Source organism: Sminthopsis crassicaudata, chromosome 5 (assembly GCF_048593235.1).
Source record: "Sminthopsis crassicaudata isolate SCR6 chromosome 5, ASM4859323v1, whole genome shotgun sequence".
Classification (NCBI taxonomy): Eukaryota; Metazoa; Chordata; class Mammalia; order Dasyuromorphia; family Dasyuridae; genus Sminthopsis; species Sminthopsis crassicaudata.
In genome coordinates, this window is record NC_133621.1 from 270,138,954 (window position 1) to 270,162,107 (window position 23,154).

Consider the following 23,154-nt stretch of genomic DNA (forward strand, 5'->3'; position numbering starts at 1 on the left):
GAAGGGAGGCAGTAAATTGGGAAATCATTTTCACATTTATGTGTTCTGATTAAGGCCTCATTTTAAATGAGGCCTTAAAAGTGAAACTGATTTTCAAATCATTTTGTCACAGTGGCAACCCTCGTCATAGTGGCAAGAAACCGGAAACTGAGTGGATACCCAATCAGTTGGTGAATGACTAATTAAGTTATGAATGTTATCAAATATTATTGTTATATAAGAAATGATCAAGAGCATGATTTTAGAAAGTACTGGAGGGACTTACATGAACCGATGCTAAATGAAATTAGCAGAACCAGGAGATTACTGTATAAAACACATCAATATTATATCACAATCAATTCTAATAAACGTGATTCTTTCCAACAGTGAGATGATTGACGCCAGTTCCAATGATTTTGTGATAAAGAGAACCATTTATACCCAGAGACAAGACCCTAGAACCTGAATGAGCATCACAACTTAACATTCTCACTCTTTTTGTTATTCACTTGCATTTTCTTTTCCTACTCATTTGCTTTCTTTTTGATCTGATTTCTTTTGCACAGCAAGAAAGTTGTATCAATATGTTTATACATATTGAATTGAAAATGTTTAACATATTCAACATGTTTAACATATTTAATTGCTTGCCATCTTGGCGAGAAGATAGGGAAAGGAGAAGAAAATCTGAAACACAAGGTCATGCAAGGGTCAGTGTTGTCAAATTATCTGTGCATATGCTTTGAAAATAAAAAGCTTAAAAAAGATGAATATTAAAAACTATTTTGCATATATTTTAACATAAAAAGTATTATCAAAAACAATTGGTTTAGGACAAATTTCTTAAAAGTTTCTTGTTCTGCTCTCATTTTTTTTCATCAGAAATAAATGAAACTAATCTGTTTCAATTAATGTCCATTTTCTTCCCTGAAAGATAAAGCTCAATTTAGCTGGATAATTGATTCTTAGCTACAATATAAATTATTATGTCATTTGGAATAGCAGGTTCCAGGCTCTTTGATCCTTTAAAGTGGAAGCTTCTTTCTGGCTGTTTGCAGTATTTTTTCCTTGTTTCCAATAATTCCAAAATTTAGCTAAAATGTTCCTTGTAGTTTTCATTTTGGAGTTTCTTTCAGGTGATTGGTGAATTCTTTCAATGGCTATTTTACCTTCTGATACTAGGACATTAGGGCAGTTTTCCTTGATGATTTTCTACAATATGATGTTTAGGATTTTTTTTTTTCATCATAGTTTTTAGGAAATCCAATAATCTTAGATTATCTCTCCTAGATCTATTTTACAGGTCAGATGTTTTTTCAATTAGGAAATTTTCTTTTTTTTTTTTCTTTTTCTATTTTTTGACTGATATTTGATATCTCATTCATTCCCATTTGTTCATTTGTCATTTTTATTGAATTATTTTCTTCAGTTACTTTTTTAGCTCCTTCTGTATTTGGGTAATTGAATTTTAAAATTTTATTCTATATATTTTTTAAATTTCCATTTTCTCCATTTCCATTTCTCTTTTTTCAAGGAACTGTTTTCTTTTTCTATGCTATAAGATCTATTTTCTAAAGAATGATATGCTTTTTCCATTTCTTTAAATCTATTTTATAAGGAGTTTTCTTCAAATAATTTCTATTTCTTTTCCCAAACCCTCTTGGAAAGTTTTCATTTCCTTTCCTCATTTTTCTTGTTTGAAGATTCTTATTGAATTCTTCCAGGATATCCCTGGGAGATGGGGGCCAATTCACATAAGCCTTTGAGGCTTCATCTGGAGATGCTCTGCTTTTAGTGTCCTCAGGGTTTAAAAATGTATACTCTTTCTCCATAAACTATAGAGTTCTTTTTGCTTTTTTACTCATTTTTTAAAAGGTCAAAGTCTGCTTTTAGGGCAAAGGGGAGATTTTCCAAGCTTCTTCTATAGGCAACAGTCACTGCCTCAGTCAGTGCGGACTAACTTCTGGTGCTGGGTGGGTATGGCCAAGTCTTGATCTTCTGGGGTTTAGGGACTTGCTATTTGACTTTGGAATTTGTGTTGAATGTTTTACAGCTAATCTGCTGATCTACTAGCTTACAATCAGGACAGAGTAGCCAACACTGCCATAGATTCCTCCTGGTAGATTGCTGGAGCACAAAGCTCACACTACTCTAGGTTTTTTGCATTGCCCATACTCAGGTTTCTATGTGACTGCTTGTGCTTGGCCTGCCTTCCTTCATGCCCAATTGAAACAGACCTTTTCTGAAAATTTTCTAAATTATATTTGGCTGGAAATTTGCTTCACTCCAAATATTTGTGGGTTCTGTCACTCCAAAACATGTGCAAAGGCTTAATGTGCTGTTAACTTGAGGGATATGGGAAGATCTCAGAAAAATTCATGTCTTCTCCCACCTTCTTGGCTTAGGGAACATTATTGTTCTATAAGACACAATCAGCAGGATGATTTCAGAGACTTGTTGAGGCCTACAGGAACTGATACTAAGTCAAATGAGTAGAAACAGGAAATTATTGTACATGGCAACAACAATATTATAGGATGATCAATTCTGATGGCTATGACTCTTCTCAACAATGAGATAATTCAGGCCAGTTCCAATGATCTTGTGATAATGAGAGCCATCTGAACCCAGAGAGAGGACTGCTGGAACTGAGTGTGGATCATAGCATGGCATTTTCCCTTTTGTTGTTGTTTGCTTGAATTTTATTTTCCTTCTGGTTTTTCTTCCTTTTTGATTGTGTGTGTGTGTGTGTGTGTGTGTGTGTGTGTGTGTGTGTGTGTGTGTGTATGTGTGTGGACAGCAAGATAATTGTATAAATATGTATGACTATATGTGATATACATATCTTGTTACCATGTTTAATATATACTGGATTACTTTCCATCTAAGGAAGAGGGACGGGGGGAAGGGGAGAAAAATTGGAATGCAAGGTTTTGCAAAAAGCAATGTTTAAAAACTATCCTTGCATATATTTTGAATATAAAAAGTTGATATATTTTAATATAAAAGAAAAAAAAATGTTTTTTATAAGAACACAACAAACAAAAATGTTTTATATATCCTTTCTTGCCTTACTTCCCAACAAAATGAGAACTACATATGAAATTTCTTACTGGACCACACATTAACCCTACCAAAGTTTGGTTCCATTAAGTCAAAAGTTAAAATCTGGTTTAAAATGTCTAAAGTTTTCTAAGATGAGACTGAAGAAAAGTCAGAGCTGATTGCTGGTAGAATAAAGGAAGACTGATAGAAAAGCAGTTGGGAAATATGGAATTAAATTGAGTATTTATGGAATGTGTACAAACAGGAAGAATTGAGGAAAAATGGAAGAACTTAGCAAAAAAGTACTTGCTTTTCTTAAATCCTCTTACAAATAATGGCTGAGATTAAATTTTAGAGCAGTGGAAATAATCAAAGTTGCATTAAAATCATAGGGCAGTCTGAGATAACTTTGGAGGACATTAGCAATGATATGACCCACGGGGATAATGATTTGATCTGATTGAAGTGCAGAAAGCCAAGAATAGTGACTGCCTATTAAACAAGAACAAGACTTCAAGGAAATTAAATCTGTTGCCATTTTAGTTTAGAAAGGTTGATCCCACAGATAGTGTGGGGATTGGGTGGCTGATGTGGAGAAGATTTTGGAGGCCCTCAAATTCAAAGCCCAGAGTGCTGACAGTTTGAGCTCTCTGCAATGAAGGAACAATAGGATGAGGCCCTGCTATTTGTCATTTGCAAAAGAGTAAAGTTTTAGTTTGAAGGCAGGGGAATTGTAAGGGTTAAAAAGCCTCTAGAAGCAAAGAATGCAGTTCAAGTCATGTGGGAGGACCTGAGGGATGAGAGGTTCTGAGGCACAGGCCAGTCCTATGTGGAGGAGGGGCATAGCCCCAAGAGACAGTGTCTGACTCCAGGTACCACGCCTCCCTCTTTAGTGCTCTCAAAGCCTAGCACGCCTCCTTCCTTCTTCTTGGGCCAATCCCATTATGCCAGGTTCCTAGAAGACCTCCTCCTTTCCCCCATATCATCAGTGGGGTATAAATATGTACTATCTCAGAATAAAATTCTCTTTTGCTTCACCCCTACCTTTTGGTGGTCTGTCTCTGTGGGATCCGGGTTGGGGCCCAAAGACGGGTAAGTGTGGCCTAGCCGTGCCGCCGATGGACGGGCATTAAGAGTAGCTCTATGGGAGCTACCAGGTTAGAGTAATCCATAGGGGTGTAACAGAAATAAATTGGCTCTTCCAGTTGCCTGAGACACTGCAGGGGTACCAGAGTGCTTGGGTATTAATGCTGGGTTATCCTCCTCAATGTCAGGAGTGGAGGGGAGTACCTCAGACCACTTATAGAACAAAGCATGAACTGGAAGAGCACTGACCACAGCTGGTCTCAGATTATAAAAAAAGTGGAAGGAATAGTAGGCCCCCTTAAATTCATAAAACAACAACATAGAAAAAAAGGAGTCTGAGATATACCTTACTCTGTGTGGCAAAACCCAAGTATAACATAGTCAACAGCCAGAATACAGATTATCAAAAATGAGTAAAACTAGAGAAATAATCTGGCCATGGAAAACTACTATGATGTTAGAAAAAAATCAGGGTACAAACCAAAGTAGTTTTCCAGAAAGCTACAAAGAAAAATTTTAAAAATTAAAAAAGTTCTTGGAAGAGGTTTAAAAGGACTTTAAAAATCAATTAAGCTTCAAATAGTGTGAATCCTGCTCTCTTCTCCCCTGCTACTACTTTGTCTTTTGTGTCTCTTCATGTGATTAAATTCATTTCACTTTACCCCCCTTTTATTCTTCTCCCAGAATCCCTTAATGGTGGAATTGTTTTATTTATCTATTTCTAAAAATATTATTGATTTAAACTAACTTATACCCACACACTGTTTCTAACTGCCCTAATAAGATACAATTCTCAAAAGTTAAAAAGTATCATTTTCCCATATAGGAATGTAAACCTTTTAATAAAATGAGATAATATTTTTCCCAATTTATCCTTTAATGCTTTTTTGAAAGTTATGTTTATAGGTCAAAATTGTTTAGTTGTGATCTTTTCAAGAGAAATGATTGAAAAGTCCCTTATTTCATTGGAGGTCCATCTTTGAGCTTGAGAGGTAATGCTGAGTCCCAGTGGGGAGTTGAATCTTTGTTGTACTTCAAGGTCCTTTTTTTACATTTTTTTACAATCCTTATTCTTTTCATTGAATGTTTTCTTTGCATGTCTAAAAGGCAAGTGATTCTTTTTAGTATGAATAGTACTTTCAATTTTAAGTAAAATACATATAAAATCAGTTATTGGATCTGTTTAACACATATATGTATATACAGTTATATAACAATCATATACTTTTCATATTTCTAATCAATCAAAAAAGATACAGAATACAACAGCAATTAATTTCTTAACCATAATTTGAATAAATGATTACCTTTGCCTCTTGACAAGGTTTAAAAAAAAATTATTAATCTTTATCTTTATTTGGCCGCATCTTTTTTTTACACTTGCTGTGTTTATCTGCTTTCAGGGATTTTCAACTCCACATTTGTCAATTCACTAGGAATGAAGATGTCAGGTTTGATCTGAAATTCAAGAAGTGTGAGGTTTAAGACTTGTAAATGATTAGTGCAGGGAACTTATAGAAAAGATGTGTATCAGAGAGTTGCTAAGAGACACAAGAATTGGCTGACTGCTTGGGGTCATAAATCAATTATGTCATAAAGGGGAACTCAAACCCAGTGTATCTTTATTCTCAGACACACTCCCTGCGCAGTAACGGTAAAGCCCTTCTCTTCTCACCTCTTTAGATTCTATTAGCATGGAGGCACCTTTTTAGTCCTAATTCTGTGATAAGTATGTCCAATTGAGTTACTTTAATTACCTATTCTTTTTTGTTTGTTTAAGTAAGTTTATTTTTAATACATATTGCTTTAAGGATTGTGTTGGGGGAGAGAAATCACAGTGAAAGGGGAAAAAAACAAAACAAACAACCATGGGAGAGATTAAAAAAAAAAAAAAAGTGAAGCATGGATTGGTTTTCTTTGGATCACTGAACTACTGAAAAGAACCTAGTCTTTCATAGTTAATCATCCCATATTCTTGCTGTTATTGTGTACAATGTATTCCTGGTTCTGCTTGTTTCACTCAGCATTAGTTCCTGTTAATCTTTCTAGGCCTTTCTATAATCAGGTTGTTCATCATTTTTATAGGACAATAATATTCATTACCTTCATGTACCACAACTTGTTCAGCCATTCACCAACTGATGAGCATCCAATTCTTTTCCAATTATTTGCTACCACAAGAAGAGCTGCTACAAATATTTGTGCTTCTGGCTCCTGCCCGCTCCTTTATGATTTCCTGGGGATATGATTTCCTTCTCAATAATGACATTTCTGGGTCAAAGAATATGTATTTTATAGCCCATTGTCCATAGTTCCAGATTGTTCTCCTGCATGGTTGAACCATTTCACAACTTCACCGATGATGCTTCAGTGTCCCAGTTTTCCCACATGCCCTCCAACATTTCTCATATATTCCTGTCATCTTAGCCAAACTGAGAGGTGTGAGGTGGTACCTCAGAGTTTTAATTTTCATTTCTCTAATCAATAGTGATTTAGAGCATTTTTTCATAGAACTATAAATGCTTTAATTTTGTCATCTGAAAATTTTCTGTTCATAATCTTTGACCACTTATCAATTGGGGAATGACTTGTATTTTTATAAATGTGACACAATTCTTTTTATAATTTGAGAAATGAGATCTTTATTAGAAATACTGTCTGAAAGATTTGTTTCTGTTTGTTTTGTTTGGGCAAAACATTTTTATTTAATGTAATCAATGTAATGTATCTCATGTTCTCCTAATTTGTATATGGTATCATCCTTTATGCCCAAACCATGTTTCCATTTTGACTTTATTTTGTTTTGAGGTGGGTGATGTTGGTTAAATACCTGTTCTTTTAACATGTCTTCTCCTCTTTCATTTGGATTCCATCTCTTCTTCCTCCTTATGTCTACTTTCAATTCTTCCAATACTACTCTTTGGGCTCACTTTCTTTTCCTACTAAAGATGGAATCTTTCTCCTCCAGCTCAAGTCAAATCAATTTCTTAAAGCTTCCTGAATTTCTTTATTATTACCTTTCAAACTTTTGGCCTCTTTCAAAATTCTTTAGAATTTAGACTTCCAAATTTTCTTCACATTTCATTAGCTTCTCCTCCTTGAGTTCATATCCTTCTCCTGCTCCCCTTTTCCCACAATCTTCTAGAGCAAACTTTAAAACAGCTCCAAAAGGGGAATAATAAAAGTAAAAAAAATTATCAGGAATACTGTAAATGCTGAAACAAGACCATCAAGTTCTCATTATTAAGCGTAACCTCATGCAAAAAAGAGGTTCTTTTTTTATGACTGAATTTTTAGCATATCTAAGACAAGAAATCAAGGCATTATGCCTCATGCAACAACTCTTGTAGGCACACGTAAGTTTTTTTCCACCTAGGCATCTTCCTGATCCTTCCCTTCATCTTCCTTCGTTCCTCCCTTACTCCATCATTCCAATTTACAGCTAATGCTTTGCAATGTCTAGAAGCTCAAGAAACATTGTGCCCTTTTAATAGACTTGCCACCCCTTCCCAGAGACCTCTAAGACCTCTAATTGGGAACTAGAATACTTCTGTACAAGTCTCAAAGTGACAAGCAGTTTTCTACCACTCTTGTCCACAAGAATTCTAAGAAGAAATCACTCAGCAAAGGCTTTTGTATTTTTTTCTATTGCTGCTCTCCTTTCTGAGAAATTTCCAATACCATTTCCTAGCTATATTGAGGATCCTGGTTCCAGTAACTAATCCCTACCTCGTGTTGATAACTCCTTTGCCTAGTCACTTAGATGAATTTCCACAATTATGAGAGGATACATATTTGCACTGTAGATGTGCCTTAAAAGGCTTTGCAGGAATCTATCTCAGGGTAGCTAATACATGGTGTGGCCATATGGAAGGACATAGCTTGTTCATTCTTCATTCATCTAATAAACATTTCTTAATAATTATATTAAGGTATTATATAGAATAGGTTTTGTAGTAAAAATAAAACATTCAAATTTTACCATTTTCACATACTGGTTTTGTGAGCCCAAGCAAGATTCTTGATCTTTCATAGTTAATAGGCAACTCCCTAAAGCAGAAAAGTTGCTAATCTGCTAAAAACTTCATAAACACACACACATGCATACTTATACATGTGTGCATATATATATATATACATGTGCGTTTATATATATATACATGTGCATATATATATATATATATACATGTGTATATATATATATATATATATATATATATATATATATATATATATAATTTGTATACAGTTATTTGCAGATTTATTTTGGATAGCATATATGCTCATAAAATTACATACCTACCTGTGTTTATGTTTCTATATATGTTTATTTATTTGTACAATTTTTACTTTGTATTTGTAATTTGCTTTGATTGTGTATTTCTACACATGTATGTATATAAGCATCATGTATGTTTTAATACACACACATTACTTAAGCTAATTCTGTGCATTGAAGATATGTCTTTTGAGGGGCACAAGAATAGTGTTAGCCTTGGGCAGAAAAAAGTATGGACCATGAGGATTAATTACTTAAAATATTATCCTCCTATGAAGCCTACCTATTTATAGATTCTTTTGAGGAATTTTCTTCCACTATTTCATAAAAATGTAAAACACAATTAAAACACAAATATTAATACATGATGTGCATGTATTAATTATGAAAGTATTATTTATGAAATTTTGCTACACTGTTTTTTTTGAGACCTGACTCGCTTTACATGGAAGTATGCTATAGATAAATGTCTTAAGTATCACATTTCTGATGGTAGAAAAAAAGTTTTTTGTAAAGTCTTAGATATCTGTTAGTGATTCGGTTAAATTAACCTTTTCATTAGCAGGTTGCTTCACACTAACAGAGCACAATCTCTCTTGCAGTTATTATAAAAAGAAAGAACAACCTGACATAACATAATTACTCTGAGTTTTTTATGTAAGTAGATTGAGAAAAAACACATTTCTTTTACATTCCTCAACACACTCTTCCCAGTGCAAATGTTTGTAGGTATAATCCTGCCACATTCAGCATGACATGGTATGAGCTGTTTAGTCCATTTTGTAAATCAGGGCATATCTAAGACTGTTCTGTTTAGGATGAGATAGTTGTAGTTCTCCATGGGCAAGAGGTCCCAAAATAATGTCCCTTTTATACAGATTCTACCGTCCCTAGAAGAAAAAGGCTGATGCAAGCCAGTGTGTTTTCTCTTTTCAAGACTTCCTGGGGAGAAAAGCTGAAAACAAAAACAAAAACAAATTAAGAAGTACAATGCATATCTATTATTTCTTCTGACATTCTCCCCTAAAATATAGTCTAAAGACAATGAGATGAGCAGTGAATTTAGCACTTTTTTCTATCCCATTTCACTGAATACATTATTGTATTATTTGATTCATAACCATTCTCCAAAATTTATTTTCTCCAATCCGTCCAATAACATGTTGCTAGATTTCTTTTGAACTAGGTACATTCAAGTAAGTATGAGATTTCATTTGCCTGGAACTGATAATGCTACAAATCACCTCCCCTGATAGGAAATTTCTTTGCAAATTATATTCTTAGTGAGTTAGACTCTTGAAGCACTAAAGGTTAAGTACCCTCTATAAAACCTATTAGCCAATGTGTATCAGAAATTGGTTTTAAGTACATGATTTCTTATTATAACGTTCAATTCTGTATCCAGCTTTTTCAACTGTCTAGGACCAGAAAGACTATTCATTTTGATAAACAAACTAAGAATTTGGAGTTCCCTCTATCCCCTGATAAATTTTAAAATAAGACTTAGATATAGAGCACAATGTATACTGCATACCTATTAATAATTTTATGAGTGACAAATATGATTCTTAAAATTTTATCCCCATTAAAATATAACTAAACTAAAAATGTCATGCCATATTGTGAAGGATAAAACGGTATTGTGTGACACGTTTTCAAAAAGTGGAGGGTCAGAAAAAGTTAACTAAATTCTTACAGAATAAATTATCTACTCCTCCACCTAATGTGGATAGAGAGAGTCAGGAACGATTTTGCTATGGGGCATTTAAAAAGGCAGAAAAACATTCAATCCCTCAATGCTGAAGAGGTGGCACAATGGCTCCAGTCTCATTTTATATCATAAACATAATTCAAAGAACTTGCCTTATATTATGTGGCAATGGGATCTGTATAGAATAAGACATTGTGGGCTTATTTCAGGGTTTAGAATCTATTTCTTTTTCTTAAAAATATGAAAAACCATTTAAACTGCACTATAGAATCATTGTAGCAAAACTTCACTACAGTTTTCAATTACATGGCCACATTGAAAATTGAGTCAAGATCAGAGCAGGTTGATATTCCTTCCCTTTTTGTAGCACATAAGTAATTAAGTAGACAGAAAAGCAAAATAGGATAATAGGCAAAATTATCCGTTTAATTTATCTTTTTATAGTAACAAGAAGTGTATTTATAATAGGAATAGGAGGTATTTATTCTGATGAGAAGAATAATTACTTCTTGTCAAATAAATTTAAAGGTAAAAAAAATAATTTTAACCCTACCAACACAAAGTTTCAAAATTAGCTAGCTGGCTGAAAATGAAGAACTGGCAATTCCATTATTGAATATCTCCCCAGACGTAGGAAAATAAAGGAAAAAAAAAAAGTAGAGTAAAATAACCAATAGTGCACATTTAAAAATTTAAAACGAGGGCCATATACTATTTATAAAAATAGAATGTGAGTGGTCCAAAGGTTATGAATTGAGATAAATAAGGAGCCTTATTAAAAGAAAATGAATTTAGGGTTATTCAAGGGAGACTCTATAATCTGGATGAGACTTACCTCAGGCGCAGAAAATATATGTGCAGATATCAAGGGGTCAGTGTCCATGGACGATCCTTGCATGAAAATGCCACTTTGTGAACATTTCCTTTTTGAGTCCTTGCAGGGATTGGTCAAAAAAGGCTGTGACCCATGCATCACTATCCCACCAGAGGAGCTATCACTGTGGAAATTGAGAATATCCCATCTCCACACAAGAACCTAAGATCGAGCTCTGAGCAAAGGAAGTGATTCTGAGCAAAGGAAGGATCCACAGTTCTCTGTGATGAAGAGGATCTCAGCTCTTTCCCACCATTTGAGATTCATCCTCTTTCTAGGGCCAGATTTTTATAAGGCTAGATGTCTAGACATTCAAGAACAGCTATAATAGATAATTGAATAATTCCACTGATTGACATGTGATAGTTGAGTGACATCATATGTCAGCAGGGTCGCAAGGTGGGTGAAGTAAGAAATATTCCACAAATGGACAGGCTTCTCCTTAGTGTAGGTGTGAGGAAATGGTACAAGTCATGAATTGGATGATCTAAGTGGTCATAAGATGATTACCTGTTGCTATTAAACCAGTGATTAATTCAGAGGTACAAGAATTTTGGGGGGGGCTTTGCATTTAATTATTAACTCTGTCACACTGAGCTTGATCACTATGAGAAGGAAAAAGAATGGCGGAAAGATGCTAAATTTCTATAATTAAGCTAGTTAACTTAGATTGTGCAGGTCAAAGCTCTTGTGTCTTACATACAGAGCTTTGATATCAAATTGATGAATAGTGATGTTAGTAGAGTTCTCGATGTACTTTATTTTTTCCTTTTTTTAAAGTTCATTAATATTTTTTAAAATTTCTTGAGTAATGCTGAGTTGGTCTGGAAACTGGATCCCAATTCAGATTTGGCCTTCTACTGTATACTATTGGTGAAGCCCAGCGAGATGTAGATGGAAGCTCAGAAATATCTGTGGAAAAAAAAAAGAAGAAGAAAAAGCAATTTATACATGTGTGTGTATGTGCATTTTTTGTATTGGCAGTAATGGTTCATCATATCAAGGAATTCTGGGTGTGAGAATCATGGAAATGGTCATTGGTCCAAGTGAGTCTTAAGAGTTTGCTGAGCATTTTGAAGGTAAGTGACTTGTTCATGATTTTAAGGACTATATTTCATAGAGAGAACTTCAAGATTTTCTGGAAGTCATCTACCATACAGGATTGTTTGGAATTTCAAATCAGCTAATATATTCAAAATGCAAAGTTTAAGATCCTGAATAAATGTCCATTTCTATTATTGGAGCAACTCATCAGATTGTTCACCTAATATTATCATTTTACCTTCTGAAGTAGCAATCGGTACAGGAACTGCAATTAAAATGATGTTCATAGTAGTCTATTTGCTTGTGTTGTCTATCTGCTCATGCTTATGTTCGAGCTCTATTTCCTATTTATAATATTATTGCCTTCGGGCTCAAAATGAAATGAACTGTGACAATTATTTTATTTGCCTATCAGAAGAAATACAAGCCACACTTTGATTTCACTATTACAACAACATCCTCCTCCTCCTCCTCCTCCTCCTCCTCCTCCTCCTCCTCCTCCTCCTCCTCCTCCTCCTCCTCCTCCTCCTCCTCCTCCTCCTTCTTCTTCTTCTTCTTCCCATTGAAATAGCACTTTAGGGGGATTTTAAAGGTATATTCACAAATAAGATAGAGCATAAACGGTGACATTTTACTTATGAATCATTTGAACATACCATCATCACTTTTAGCTACAGAGTTTTCCATCGGCTGCTGAATCTGAAATAACATTAAAATAATATTTCAAAAAAATGAAGTAAATGAAGAATAAGGAACTACAGATAATCCAAACAACTCACAAAATTTGTTTTTATAAATTGCAGGTATCCAAAGAAATTATTAATAAATGTACACATTAATTAAGTTTGACTATTGGTCATTCATCAGAAAATATATAGCTATAAAATAGGGCTTAAATTTTTTCCACTCACAAATCCCTTTTTAATAAAAACTCATTTTTTATCTTACTCCAGATATATAGATATGTGAAACATATACAAATCAGATATTTACCCTTAACAAATTATAACTTTGTGACCCCCCACACTCAGAAATGAGGGGCCATATAGAAGGTGGGATCTAATAAAAGATGATACTATTATTAACAGCATCAAGAGTTTATCACTATTAATTATATACCAAAAAATATGAACTTTGTTAGCATAGTAGTTATGTCTCAGGTTTGATATATATATATATATATATATATGCCTTCTACTCTAGGCAAATGTTACCCTTGTTATTATTACTATTATTATTTTTTTTTTTGCTGAATATAACATTTTTCTTTAAAAAGAAAATCAACAATGAGCCTATACTTTAAAACAATTGTAAATATTAATACTTCACTAAGCTACAGACAGTCCACATATAAAATGTATATCAATTTACATGGAGCAAAACAGAAAATTAAATACTTGGAAAAAATTAAATATAAATATACACACATATGTACATCCATAACACATAGAAGGGGTGATGAAGAAAAGCCTAATTCACTTGACATGGCAGAAATATAAAGATTTTGTTTTGAATTTGAAGATATCTCCAATATATATGGAGTAAATTTGACCAAAGAGACTGGGTTGAGCATTTTGATCCTACCCTTTTGATAGGCTTGGCTAGGTACTTGTTTTATGTGTCCTCTGACACCACAAGGGGGAATCCCAAAGTTTCTGTTTCCCTTTAAAGGCCGAATTCAAGAGAATGGCTCAGATATATACCAGCCACATCTGAAGCAATAATCAATGTGGCAACATCATAAATATCCAGGAAAAAGGAATTCATTACTTGTGAGATATGACTAATGTCCCAAATACGGTATCAGTGAGCACATTCATGCTCTCTGTAGAGGCCAAGTTTCAAAGTCAGAATAAGTATCTAACTCTAAATTTTCTTCTCTATAAGACCTTCTTTTTATACACACACACACACACACACACACACACACACACGGGTATCATATTTACATACATGTATATGAATGTCTACCTATGCAAATATGTTCAGAGTCATTTGTGTACAGAGAGTGAGATTTGAATCCAAGTTTTCCTGCTTTTAAATGTAGCAACGATATATTCTTTCAAGGTGGAGCTAAGATGGCAAAATAAAAGCCAGAATTCAGCCAACTCATTCCCCAAATGCTCCAAATTACTTTAAAGAAGGAATCTAAACAGAGTTTAGAGCATCAGAACATCCCCCAAGACAGAGTAGAATATTTTCCAGCTGAAGACAACTTAGAAGAGCAGCAGAAAACATCTGTGACACCAGAATGGGAATTCTGTGCAGCCCTAAACCCAGCCGCAGCATCCACAAGGTGGGCCTTCTCAATCCACAGCACTACTGGTAGCTTCCAGATATCCCAGGACAAAAACACCAAAGAGGACTTAGACGTTCAGCAGAAAAGGGCTGGGGCTCCAGGGTGTAGGAGGCTAGTCACTGGGCCTGCCCTAGCCCTAGTCCTGGCCCTGACAACATCATCACAAGGTGGAAACAGCAGCAGTGCTGGGAGCTCCTGGACATCTCTGCCTGGGTACAACAGGAAGGACATGTTAGTTCACAGAAGAGTGTCTGTGCTACCAGGGGTGGGAGTAGGGCAAGTCGTCCCAGCATAGGTAGTGCTACCGTGACCCCAGTCGCAACCATGGTAACCACAGCATCAGCAAAATAGGACTCTGTTGCTTGAACGCACTAAGTCAGCTACAGTGGAGCAAGGACAGTCCAAAAAGCTCCAAGGCAGAAAAGAGTGTTTGTGGTCAGGTTCCTTGAAGAATCTCTGAAAACAGATGCACCAAATCCCTGAAAGTTGGGTCAGAGCACCCTCCACTCTGAAAACAGAACCCTACATTATCAAAGAGGTAAAAGCTGAGCAATAAGTAGCCTAGAGAAATGAGCAGAGAACATAAAAGCTTCTGACCACTGAAAGTTGTAGTGGTGGTAAGGAAGATCAAAACACACTCAGAAAATAAAAACGTCAAAGCTCCTACATCCAAAGCCTCCGAGAAAAGTAAGAATTAGACTCAGGACATGGAAGAGCTGAAAAGCTTGAAAATTAAGTAAGAGACTTAGAGAAAAAATTAGGACATGAATTGAGAAAAATACCTAAAAAGGAAATACAAAAGGCTAAGGAGGAAAAGAATGCCTTTAGCTTTTTAGCTCAATTGGCCAGTAGGGACAGAAGGTACAAAAACTCACAAAGGAAAAGAATTCCATATAAAAGAGAATTGCACAATGGAAGCTTATGACTTTATGATAAGTCAACATATAATAACGCTTAAACAAGAAAAATAAAAAAAATATGAAATATCTCATTGGAAAAACAACTAACCTGCAAACTAGATTCAGGAGAGATAATTTAAAAATTATTGGTCTACCTGAAAGTCATGACCAAAAATAGAGTCTGGATATCATCTTTCAAGAAAATTATTAAGGAAAACTGTCCTGATATTCTAGTACCCAAGAGTAAAACTGAAATTTAAAAATCCACTGATTACCTCCTGAAAGGAATTCCAAAATGAAAACTCTCTGGAATATTACAGCTAAATTACAGAATTCCAAAGCCAAGGTAAAAATACTTGCAAGCATCCAGAAAAAAACAATTCAAGGACAGGGGAATCACAGTTAGAATAACACACTATTTAGCAACTTCTACCTTTAAGGATTCTACCTTAAGAATATGATATTCTTGATAGCAATGGAGGGAGGATTATAACCAAAATTCACATTTCCAGAATAAGTAACTTATATTAATGTTTCAGAGCAAACAAACAAACAAACAAACAAACAAACAAAAACAAAATAATGGGGGAAAAAAGAAAATGAAAACAACTTGGAAAATAAATCTGGGTAAGGTGTTTTAAAAATTATTGGTGTACCTGAAAGTCATAATGGGAAAAAAAGAGCCTAGAAAAATTTCAAAAATACTACCAAGGAAAACTGTTAGGATATTCTAAAATGAGAAGGCAAAATAAAAATGGAAAGAAACCTCCTAAAACAGATCCCAAAATGAAAACTCCCAGGAATAATAAAAGAAATTTCAAAACTCCCAAATCAAGGAGAAAATATTGCAAGCATCCAGAAAGAAACAATTTATGTATAGTTGAGCCAAAGTCAGATTAATAAAAGATTTAGCAGCATCTATATTAAAGGACTGGGGACTTGTAATATGATAATCTCCAGAGTAAAGCACTTAGGATTACAAGAAAGAATTACCTATTCAGCAAAACTAATAATAAGAGGACTTTCAAGAATTCATGACAAAAAGGCTAGAGCTGAATAGAAGATTTGACTTTCAAATACAGGTTTCAGAAAAAGTCCAAGGGCATATTCAATCAAGTAAAATCATAAGAGACTTTGTAAGGTTATTATCTGGTTATTTTTCTACATGGGAAGTTGATTCAGACAGTTTGAAGGAGTTTCTATAGTTAAAGGGCAGAGATATGAGTTGAATATGAAGGGATAATATTTTGAAAACTAAAACTATAAGGAGAAGAGAGGAATACACTAGGGAAAAAGGGAAAGAGAGAGGTGAATGACATAAATTATCTGCCTGAAAAGAGGAAATTAAAAACCTGATTTTACAATGGAGAGGAAGAGAAGAAGAGAACTATCAGAATTGGTTCAAAGAAAAAATACCATACTCGCTCAGGTATAGAAATCTATATTACAGGAAAGGAGGTAGGGAACGGGGTATGAGAAGGATGGAGAGTGATAGAAAGGAGGACATACTAAGGGAGGGGAGGTTAAAAGGCACAACCTTTTAAGGAGGGACAGGGTGATAAGAGAGAGAACAGAATAAACCTAGTGGGGAATAAAATTAGCAATTGTAATTGTGCAACGAATTTTGAGGCAAGTTTATCTGATGAAAGCTTCACTTCTCAAATGTAAGAGTTATAGCCAAATTAAAAAAAAATAGGAGCCATATTCCTATCTGATAAATCATAAAGATATGAACAGTTTTCAGATGAACTAATCAAGCTATTTATAGTCATATAAAATTTTTCTAACAGTAGATCGGAGAAATTAGACATAAACAACTCTGAGGTACAGTCTTTTAAATTGGCTAATGGGGCAGAAAAGGAAAATGACAAATATTGGAATGAATGTGTGGGGGGGAAGGAGATATTTATGCATTGTTAATGGAATTGTGAGCTTATTCAAACATTCTGTAAAGCAAACTGGAAGTATGTTCTAAGGTTCCTAAAAATCTTATTTACCTTTTGACCTATACCAATATATGGCATGTCTCCTAAATAGAATTATTTTTAAGAAGGGAAAGGAGGCCTATATATTCAAAAATGTTTTATAGCAGTTCATTTTTCAGGACAAAGAATTAGAAATGAAGGGGATGCTCTTCAGTTGGGAATGACAGAATACATCATGCTACATATCACTGTTGAAATAATAATTTTATAAGAATATTATATATATGTATATATATGTATATGTATATATATTTTATAAAATAACCTATTAGTAGGATGTTTTCAGTGAGATAAGTTCTCTGTGAGATTATGCAAAGTGAAATGTCCTGTGTATAAAGTAGTAGCAAGTTCTCATCAATGCAATGATTGTGCAGGACTTATGATGAAAAATGTTATTCACATCCAGAGAAAGAATTGATTGTGTCATAATACAGATTGAAGCATAAATTTTTATTTTATTTTTTTTTTTTTGAGAGGGGAGGGAGAAGATCTGTTTTCTATTGTAGCAACATGACTTTGATAGAAGGTTTTTGCATCACTTCACATGTAGTTTCGCTGTGGGGGGCGCTAAGGAAGGGTTATAGTAAGGAGAGAGGAAGGGGGAGAATCTGGAACTCCCAATTATATACATAAATGTAAAGATGACTGTCCTGTAATTTTAAAAATATTAAATTTGAAATGGGAAAAATGAAATATATATTACATAAAACCTTAATGTTGTAGATGAAAATATTATAACAAGAAAAATTAAGTATAATAATCAATGAAAACAAAAGGACATTCAAAACACTATCTTAATTTCAGAATTTTATCTCAAGGAAACCTGGACTTAATAGAAAATTTAACATATAAGAACAATATGAAAAATGAATTTGTGTGTCTCTTATACACGTACAGTATGTGTATGTATGTGTGTGTGTGTTATTCTTTCTTGGTATATACACATCAGAAAGAGTATAATATCCTTCAAAATCTCTAAAAAAAATAAGATTGGAAGGAATAGGATAAGGTGGGGTACAGTAGTGTGAGTAATTGAACGGCAATGGGGTAAGGTGTGTAGATTAATACATGTTTTAGAGAAAAATAATCTTTGGAAAAGTAACTTTCTGATGTAGATTTTTGACAAATTATATTTATGCAATTATCTAAAATATGTTATTAAATTGAGCTATTTGGCAATTGCTCTTTCACCAGAGGTGCTAACTTAGAAATTTTGTGATGGCTATTTTTTTTTTCATGTTGGGAAGAAGACTAGATTAAGTATCACCTGATCTAAGGTAAAAGCACAGTGATCTTTCTTTCTGCCTCTCTGTCTGCCTCCCTCTCTCCTGCCCTCCATTCCTCCTTCTCCCCCTCCACCTTCTCTTTATCTCTCTCTCTCTCTCTCTCTGTGTCCTTCACTCTTGCTCTCTTAAATAAATGCTTACTTTACTTATAACACAAGTCCTTTGGTGCTTGTTTCCATGATACCTTGTATTGTAATGAAATTTTCCCTATTTTGCATTGACTTCTCAGTGAAACTGCAAATTCTTCAAAGACAAGAGAGCATGGCTTTCCCATATTCTTATTAACCTAATCAGAACCTGTCATAGTATAATTCACAGAACTGACATTCATTAATTAAAGAAAAAAGAAACACAATTTTTACCCAGTTGTAATATAGCTTAGTTACTACCCTAATCAGGGAAAGAAGAAAGGGAAGAGAAGGTGCCAGTTTGCTCTGAATGCATTTTACTGAGTTCATTCATATAGACACAGATTGATGGCTTCCCTGTGATTCCTTATCAAGTTCAGTGCACATCTAGCTCCTTGATGTCAGTTCTCAACACAAAGGCTTTTTAAAAAGTTAATATTTGAATCAATATGGTCCAAACAGAATGGGAGGGAAATAAAGGGAATTGAGTGATAGAGGAAAAAATTGATTTGGGAAACAAAATTTATTCCATTCCAATGTTGATTTCTGAAAACCAGAAATATTTCTCTAGCATACAAATACGAAAGAATAAGTTTTGAAAAAAAAGAAACTAGCAATAAACCAGTTCTTAGTAAAAACCGTTATACTGAAGTTAAGCAAGTAAGGGAACTGGTTCTCAACATTCAGAGATGTTACTCAAAATATAAGAGACAATGATTACTTTTATATATAACTGAAAATATTGACTTTTATGTTTCTGGAGCAGAGAAACAAGCATTCCCTAAGTATCCACTATGCATCAGGCACTGTGCTAAGAGCTTTAGAATTCTTTTCTCATTGGATTCTCACAACTATTCTGGGAGGTAGATGCTATGAATATACACATTGTACAGTTAAAGAAGCTAAGAAAGATAAAGTAACTTCCCTATATTGTCTGAGGCCACTTTTGAACCTAGATCTTTCCAACTTTAGATGCAAAGTTCTATTCATATTTCCACCAAGTAGCCTGTGTGTGTGTGTGTGTGTGTGTGTGTGTGTGTGTGTGTGTGTGTGTATAGATCCACTTATCTATACACACACACAAACATACATACATAAGAACATAGTTAAAGTATGATATACTTAATACTCCGGAAAAAAAAACACAACATATCATTCCTTCTGTAAGGATATTATGAGTAAATATAATTATCCCAATATAAAAATGATATTAAGGGGTACAAAAGGTAGGTGTTATAAATCTCGTTCTGTTAGTTTAAATGATAGGCACAATTATCAAAAAATGTATTATACTATTGGTTAAAAAAAGTATTATAGTGAAAACGTTCCATTAATCAATGACAAATTATGGATTTTTTGCATACATACTTTATGCATGTCTTCATCAATCTTTTCCTGTAGTTTTTGCTTCAAGAATAAAAATCTTTGATGTGACTGAATCTCTTCTAAAGATGTGAGTTGGTTTTTTTTGGAATCTGCCATTTTTTCTCGTAGCTTTCTTATTGTATCCTGATAGAAATATGTATGTAGAATTTCTATTACTGATTTTATATAGCACCATTAGCTTCTATGAAATAAATATGCTTTTACTTGCCTGAATATATTTATGATTATCATAGCATGGTTTTAGGAAAAGTCTTAGGGACTTTTAATGCAATCACCTCATTTTGCAGTTTGAGGAAAGTTAAGACCCAAAGAGGTTAAGTAAGCTGTCATAAAAATAGTCATCAAGAAAAGGATTGGAACTTGGTTCGTAGAACAAAAAATTATTTTCCCTATATCACACATCTTTCATTCAAGCATGGGCCAAATGTTATCCTCTTCCTTGCTCATCACAAACCATTACTTTCATTCTGTCTTCAGAAATAAAACACCTCCAAAGCCATGTAGGAGATAAACTTTTTCATGTGCAATTCACATGGAAGGTGGGGGAATGGTAAAGGTAGACTATGTAATTTCTTATATCTGATAGAAACATTAGGTTTTTTACTTTCTATTTTTCAGAAAAAGTTCTTTGCACCTGCCCTTATATGAATAGGAACATTTATGAGAAGAAGATGAATTTTCTTTCCTCTCATAGTTTCCCCTGGAGAAAGTTTTTAAGGGTCTTCTAGCTAGAAAATTACAGAGAATGAATTTTCTAATTTTCTCAGTTCCAAACCAATACACTACACCAGAGATGTCTTGTGTAAAATGATCAAGGTTATGCTTGTTGATTATAAAGCTACATAGTGAAATTGCTGCTCAAAGGACAAATACATGTTTTAGAGAAAAATAATCTTTGGAAAAGTAACTTTCTGATGTAGATTTTTGACAAATTATATTTATGCAATTATCTAAAATATGTTATTAAATTGAGCTATTTGGCAATTGCTCTTTCACCAGAGGTGCTAACTTAGATATTTTGTGATGGCTATTTTTTTTTTTTTCATGTTGGGAAGAAGACTAGATTAAGTATCACCTGATCTAAGGTAAAAGCACAGTGATCTTTCTTTCTGCCTCTCTGTCTGCCTCCCTCTCTCTTGCCCTCCATTCCTCCTTCTCCCCCTCCACCTTCTCTTTCTCTCTCTCTCTCTCTCTCTCTCTCTCTCTCTCTCTCTCTCTCTCTCTCTCTCTCTCTCTCTGTGTGTCCTTCACTCTTGCTCTCTTAAATAAATGCTTACTTTACTTATAAAACAAGTCCTTTGGTGCTTGTTTCCATGATACCTTGTATTGTTATGAAATTTTCCCTATTTTGCATTGACTTCTCAGTGAAACTGTAAATTCTTCAAAGACAAGAGAGCATGGCTTTCCCATATTCTTGTTAATCTAATCAGAACCTGTCATAGTATAATTCACAGAACTGACATTCATTAATTAAAGAAAAAAGAAACATAATTTTTACCCAGTTCTAATATAGCTTAGTCACTACCCTAATCAGGGAAAGAAGAAAGGGAAGAGAAGGTGCCAGTTTGCTCTGAATGCATTTTACTGAGTTCATTCATATAGACACAGATTGATGGCTTCCCTGTGATTCCTTATCAAGTTCAGTGCACATCTAGCTCCTTGATGACAGTCCTCAACACCAAAGGCTTTTTAAAAAGTTAATATTTGCATCAATATGGTCCAAACAGAATGCCAGGGAAATAAAGAGAATTGAGTGATAGAGGAAAAAATTGATTTGGGAAACAAAATTTATTCTATTCCAATGTTGATTTCTGAAAACCAGAAATATTTCTCTAGCATACAAATACGAAAGAATAAGTTTTGAAAAAAAAAGAAACTAGCAATAAACCAGTTCTTAGTAAAAACCGTTATACTGAAGTTAAGCAAGTAAGGGAACTGGTTCTCAACATTCAGAGATGTTACTCAAAATATAAGAGACAATGATTACTTTTATATATAACTGAAAATATTGACTTTTATGTTTCTGGAGCAGAGAAACAAGCATTCCCTAAGTATCCACTATGCATCAGGCACTGTGCTAAGAGCTTTAGAATTCTTTTCTCATTGCATTCTCACAACTATTCTGGGAGGTGGATGCTTTGATTATACACATTGTACAGTTAAAGAAGCTAAGAAAGATAAAGTAACTTCCCTATATTGTCTGAGGCCACTTTTGAACCTAGATCTTTCCAACTTTAGATGCAAAGTTCTATTCATATTTCCACCAAGTAGCCTGTGTGTGTGTGTCTGTGTATAGATCCACTTATCTATACACACACACAAACATACATACATAAGAACATAGTTAAAGTATGATATACTTAATACTCAGGAAAAAACACACAACATATCATTCCTTCTGTAAGGATATTATGAGTAAATATAATTATCCCAATATAAAAATGGTATTAAGGGGTACAAATGGTAGATGTTATAGGTCTCGTTCTGTTAGTTTAAATGACAGGCACAATTATCAGAAAATGTATTATACTATTGGTTAAAAAAATTATTATACTGAAAACGTTCCATTAATCAATGAGAAATTATGGATTTGTTGCATACATACTTTATGTTGTTTTTGCATCAAGAATAAATCTCTTTGTTGGGACTGAATCTCTTGTGAAGTCGTGAGTTGGTTTTTTTGGGAATCTGCCATTTTTTCTCGTAGCTTTCTTATTGTATCCTGATAGAAATATGTATGTAGAATTTCTATTACTGATTTTATATAGCACCTTTATCTTCTATGAAATTAATATGCTTTTACTTGTCTGAATATATTTATGATTATCATAGCATGGTTTTAGTAAATGTCTTAGGGACTTTTAATGCAATCACCTCATTTTGCAGTTTGAGGAAAGTTAAGACCCAAAGAGGTTAAGTAAGCTGTCATAAAAATAGTCATCAAGAAAAGGATTGGAACTTGGTTCGTAGAACAAAAAATTATTTTCCCTATATCACACATCTTTCATTCAAGCATGGGCCAAATGCTATCCTCTTTTCTTGCTCATCATAAACCATTACTTTCATTCTGTCTTCAGAAATAAAACACCTCCAAAGCCATGTAGGAGATAAACTTTTTCATATGCAATTCACATGGAAGGTGGGGGAATG

The 23,154-nt window shown here is 34.0% G+C and overlaps 1 protein-coding gene and 1 long non-coding RNA gene across 2 annotated transcripts in view; both read right to left on the bottom strand.

Moving 5' to 3' along the window:
* Positions 1–4,971: 4,971 nt before the first annotated feature.
* LOC141544637 (uncharacterized) lies at positions 4,972–5,749 on the bottom strand. The gene is made up of 2 exons (XR_012482721.1): positions 5,421–5,749; positions 4,972–5,213 (listed from the first exon to the last, which is right to left on the bottom strand). It is a non-coding gene; the product is annotated as an uncharacterized LOC141544637 (long non-coding RNA).
* A 3,251-nt stretch (positions 5,750–9,000) lies between these two features.
* Positions 9,001–23,154, bottom strand: part of LOC141544635 (putative coiled-coil domain-containing protein 144C) — a 58,851-nt gene continuing 44,697 nt past the window's right edge. The window contains exons 15-19 of the mRNA XM_074271030.1: positions 22,610–22,726; positions 19,987–20,127; positions 12,678–12,720; positions 11,681–11,889; positions 9,001–9,347 (exon numbers count right to left, since the gene is read on the bottom strand). Coding sequence (XP_074127131.1) covers positions 11,762–11,889; positions 12,678–12,720; positions 19,987–20,127; positions 22,610–22,726 — 429 coding nt within the window. The 3' untranslated portion in view covers positions 9,001–9,347; positions 11,681–11,761. The remainder of the gene's footprint in view (positions 9,348–11,680; positions 11,890–12,677; positions 12,721–19,986; positions 20,128–22,609; positions 22,727–23,154) is intronic.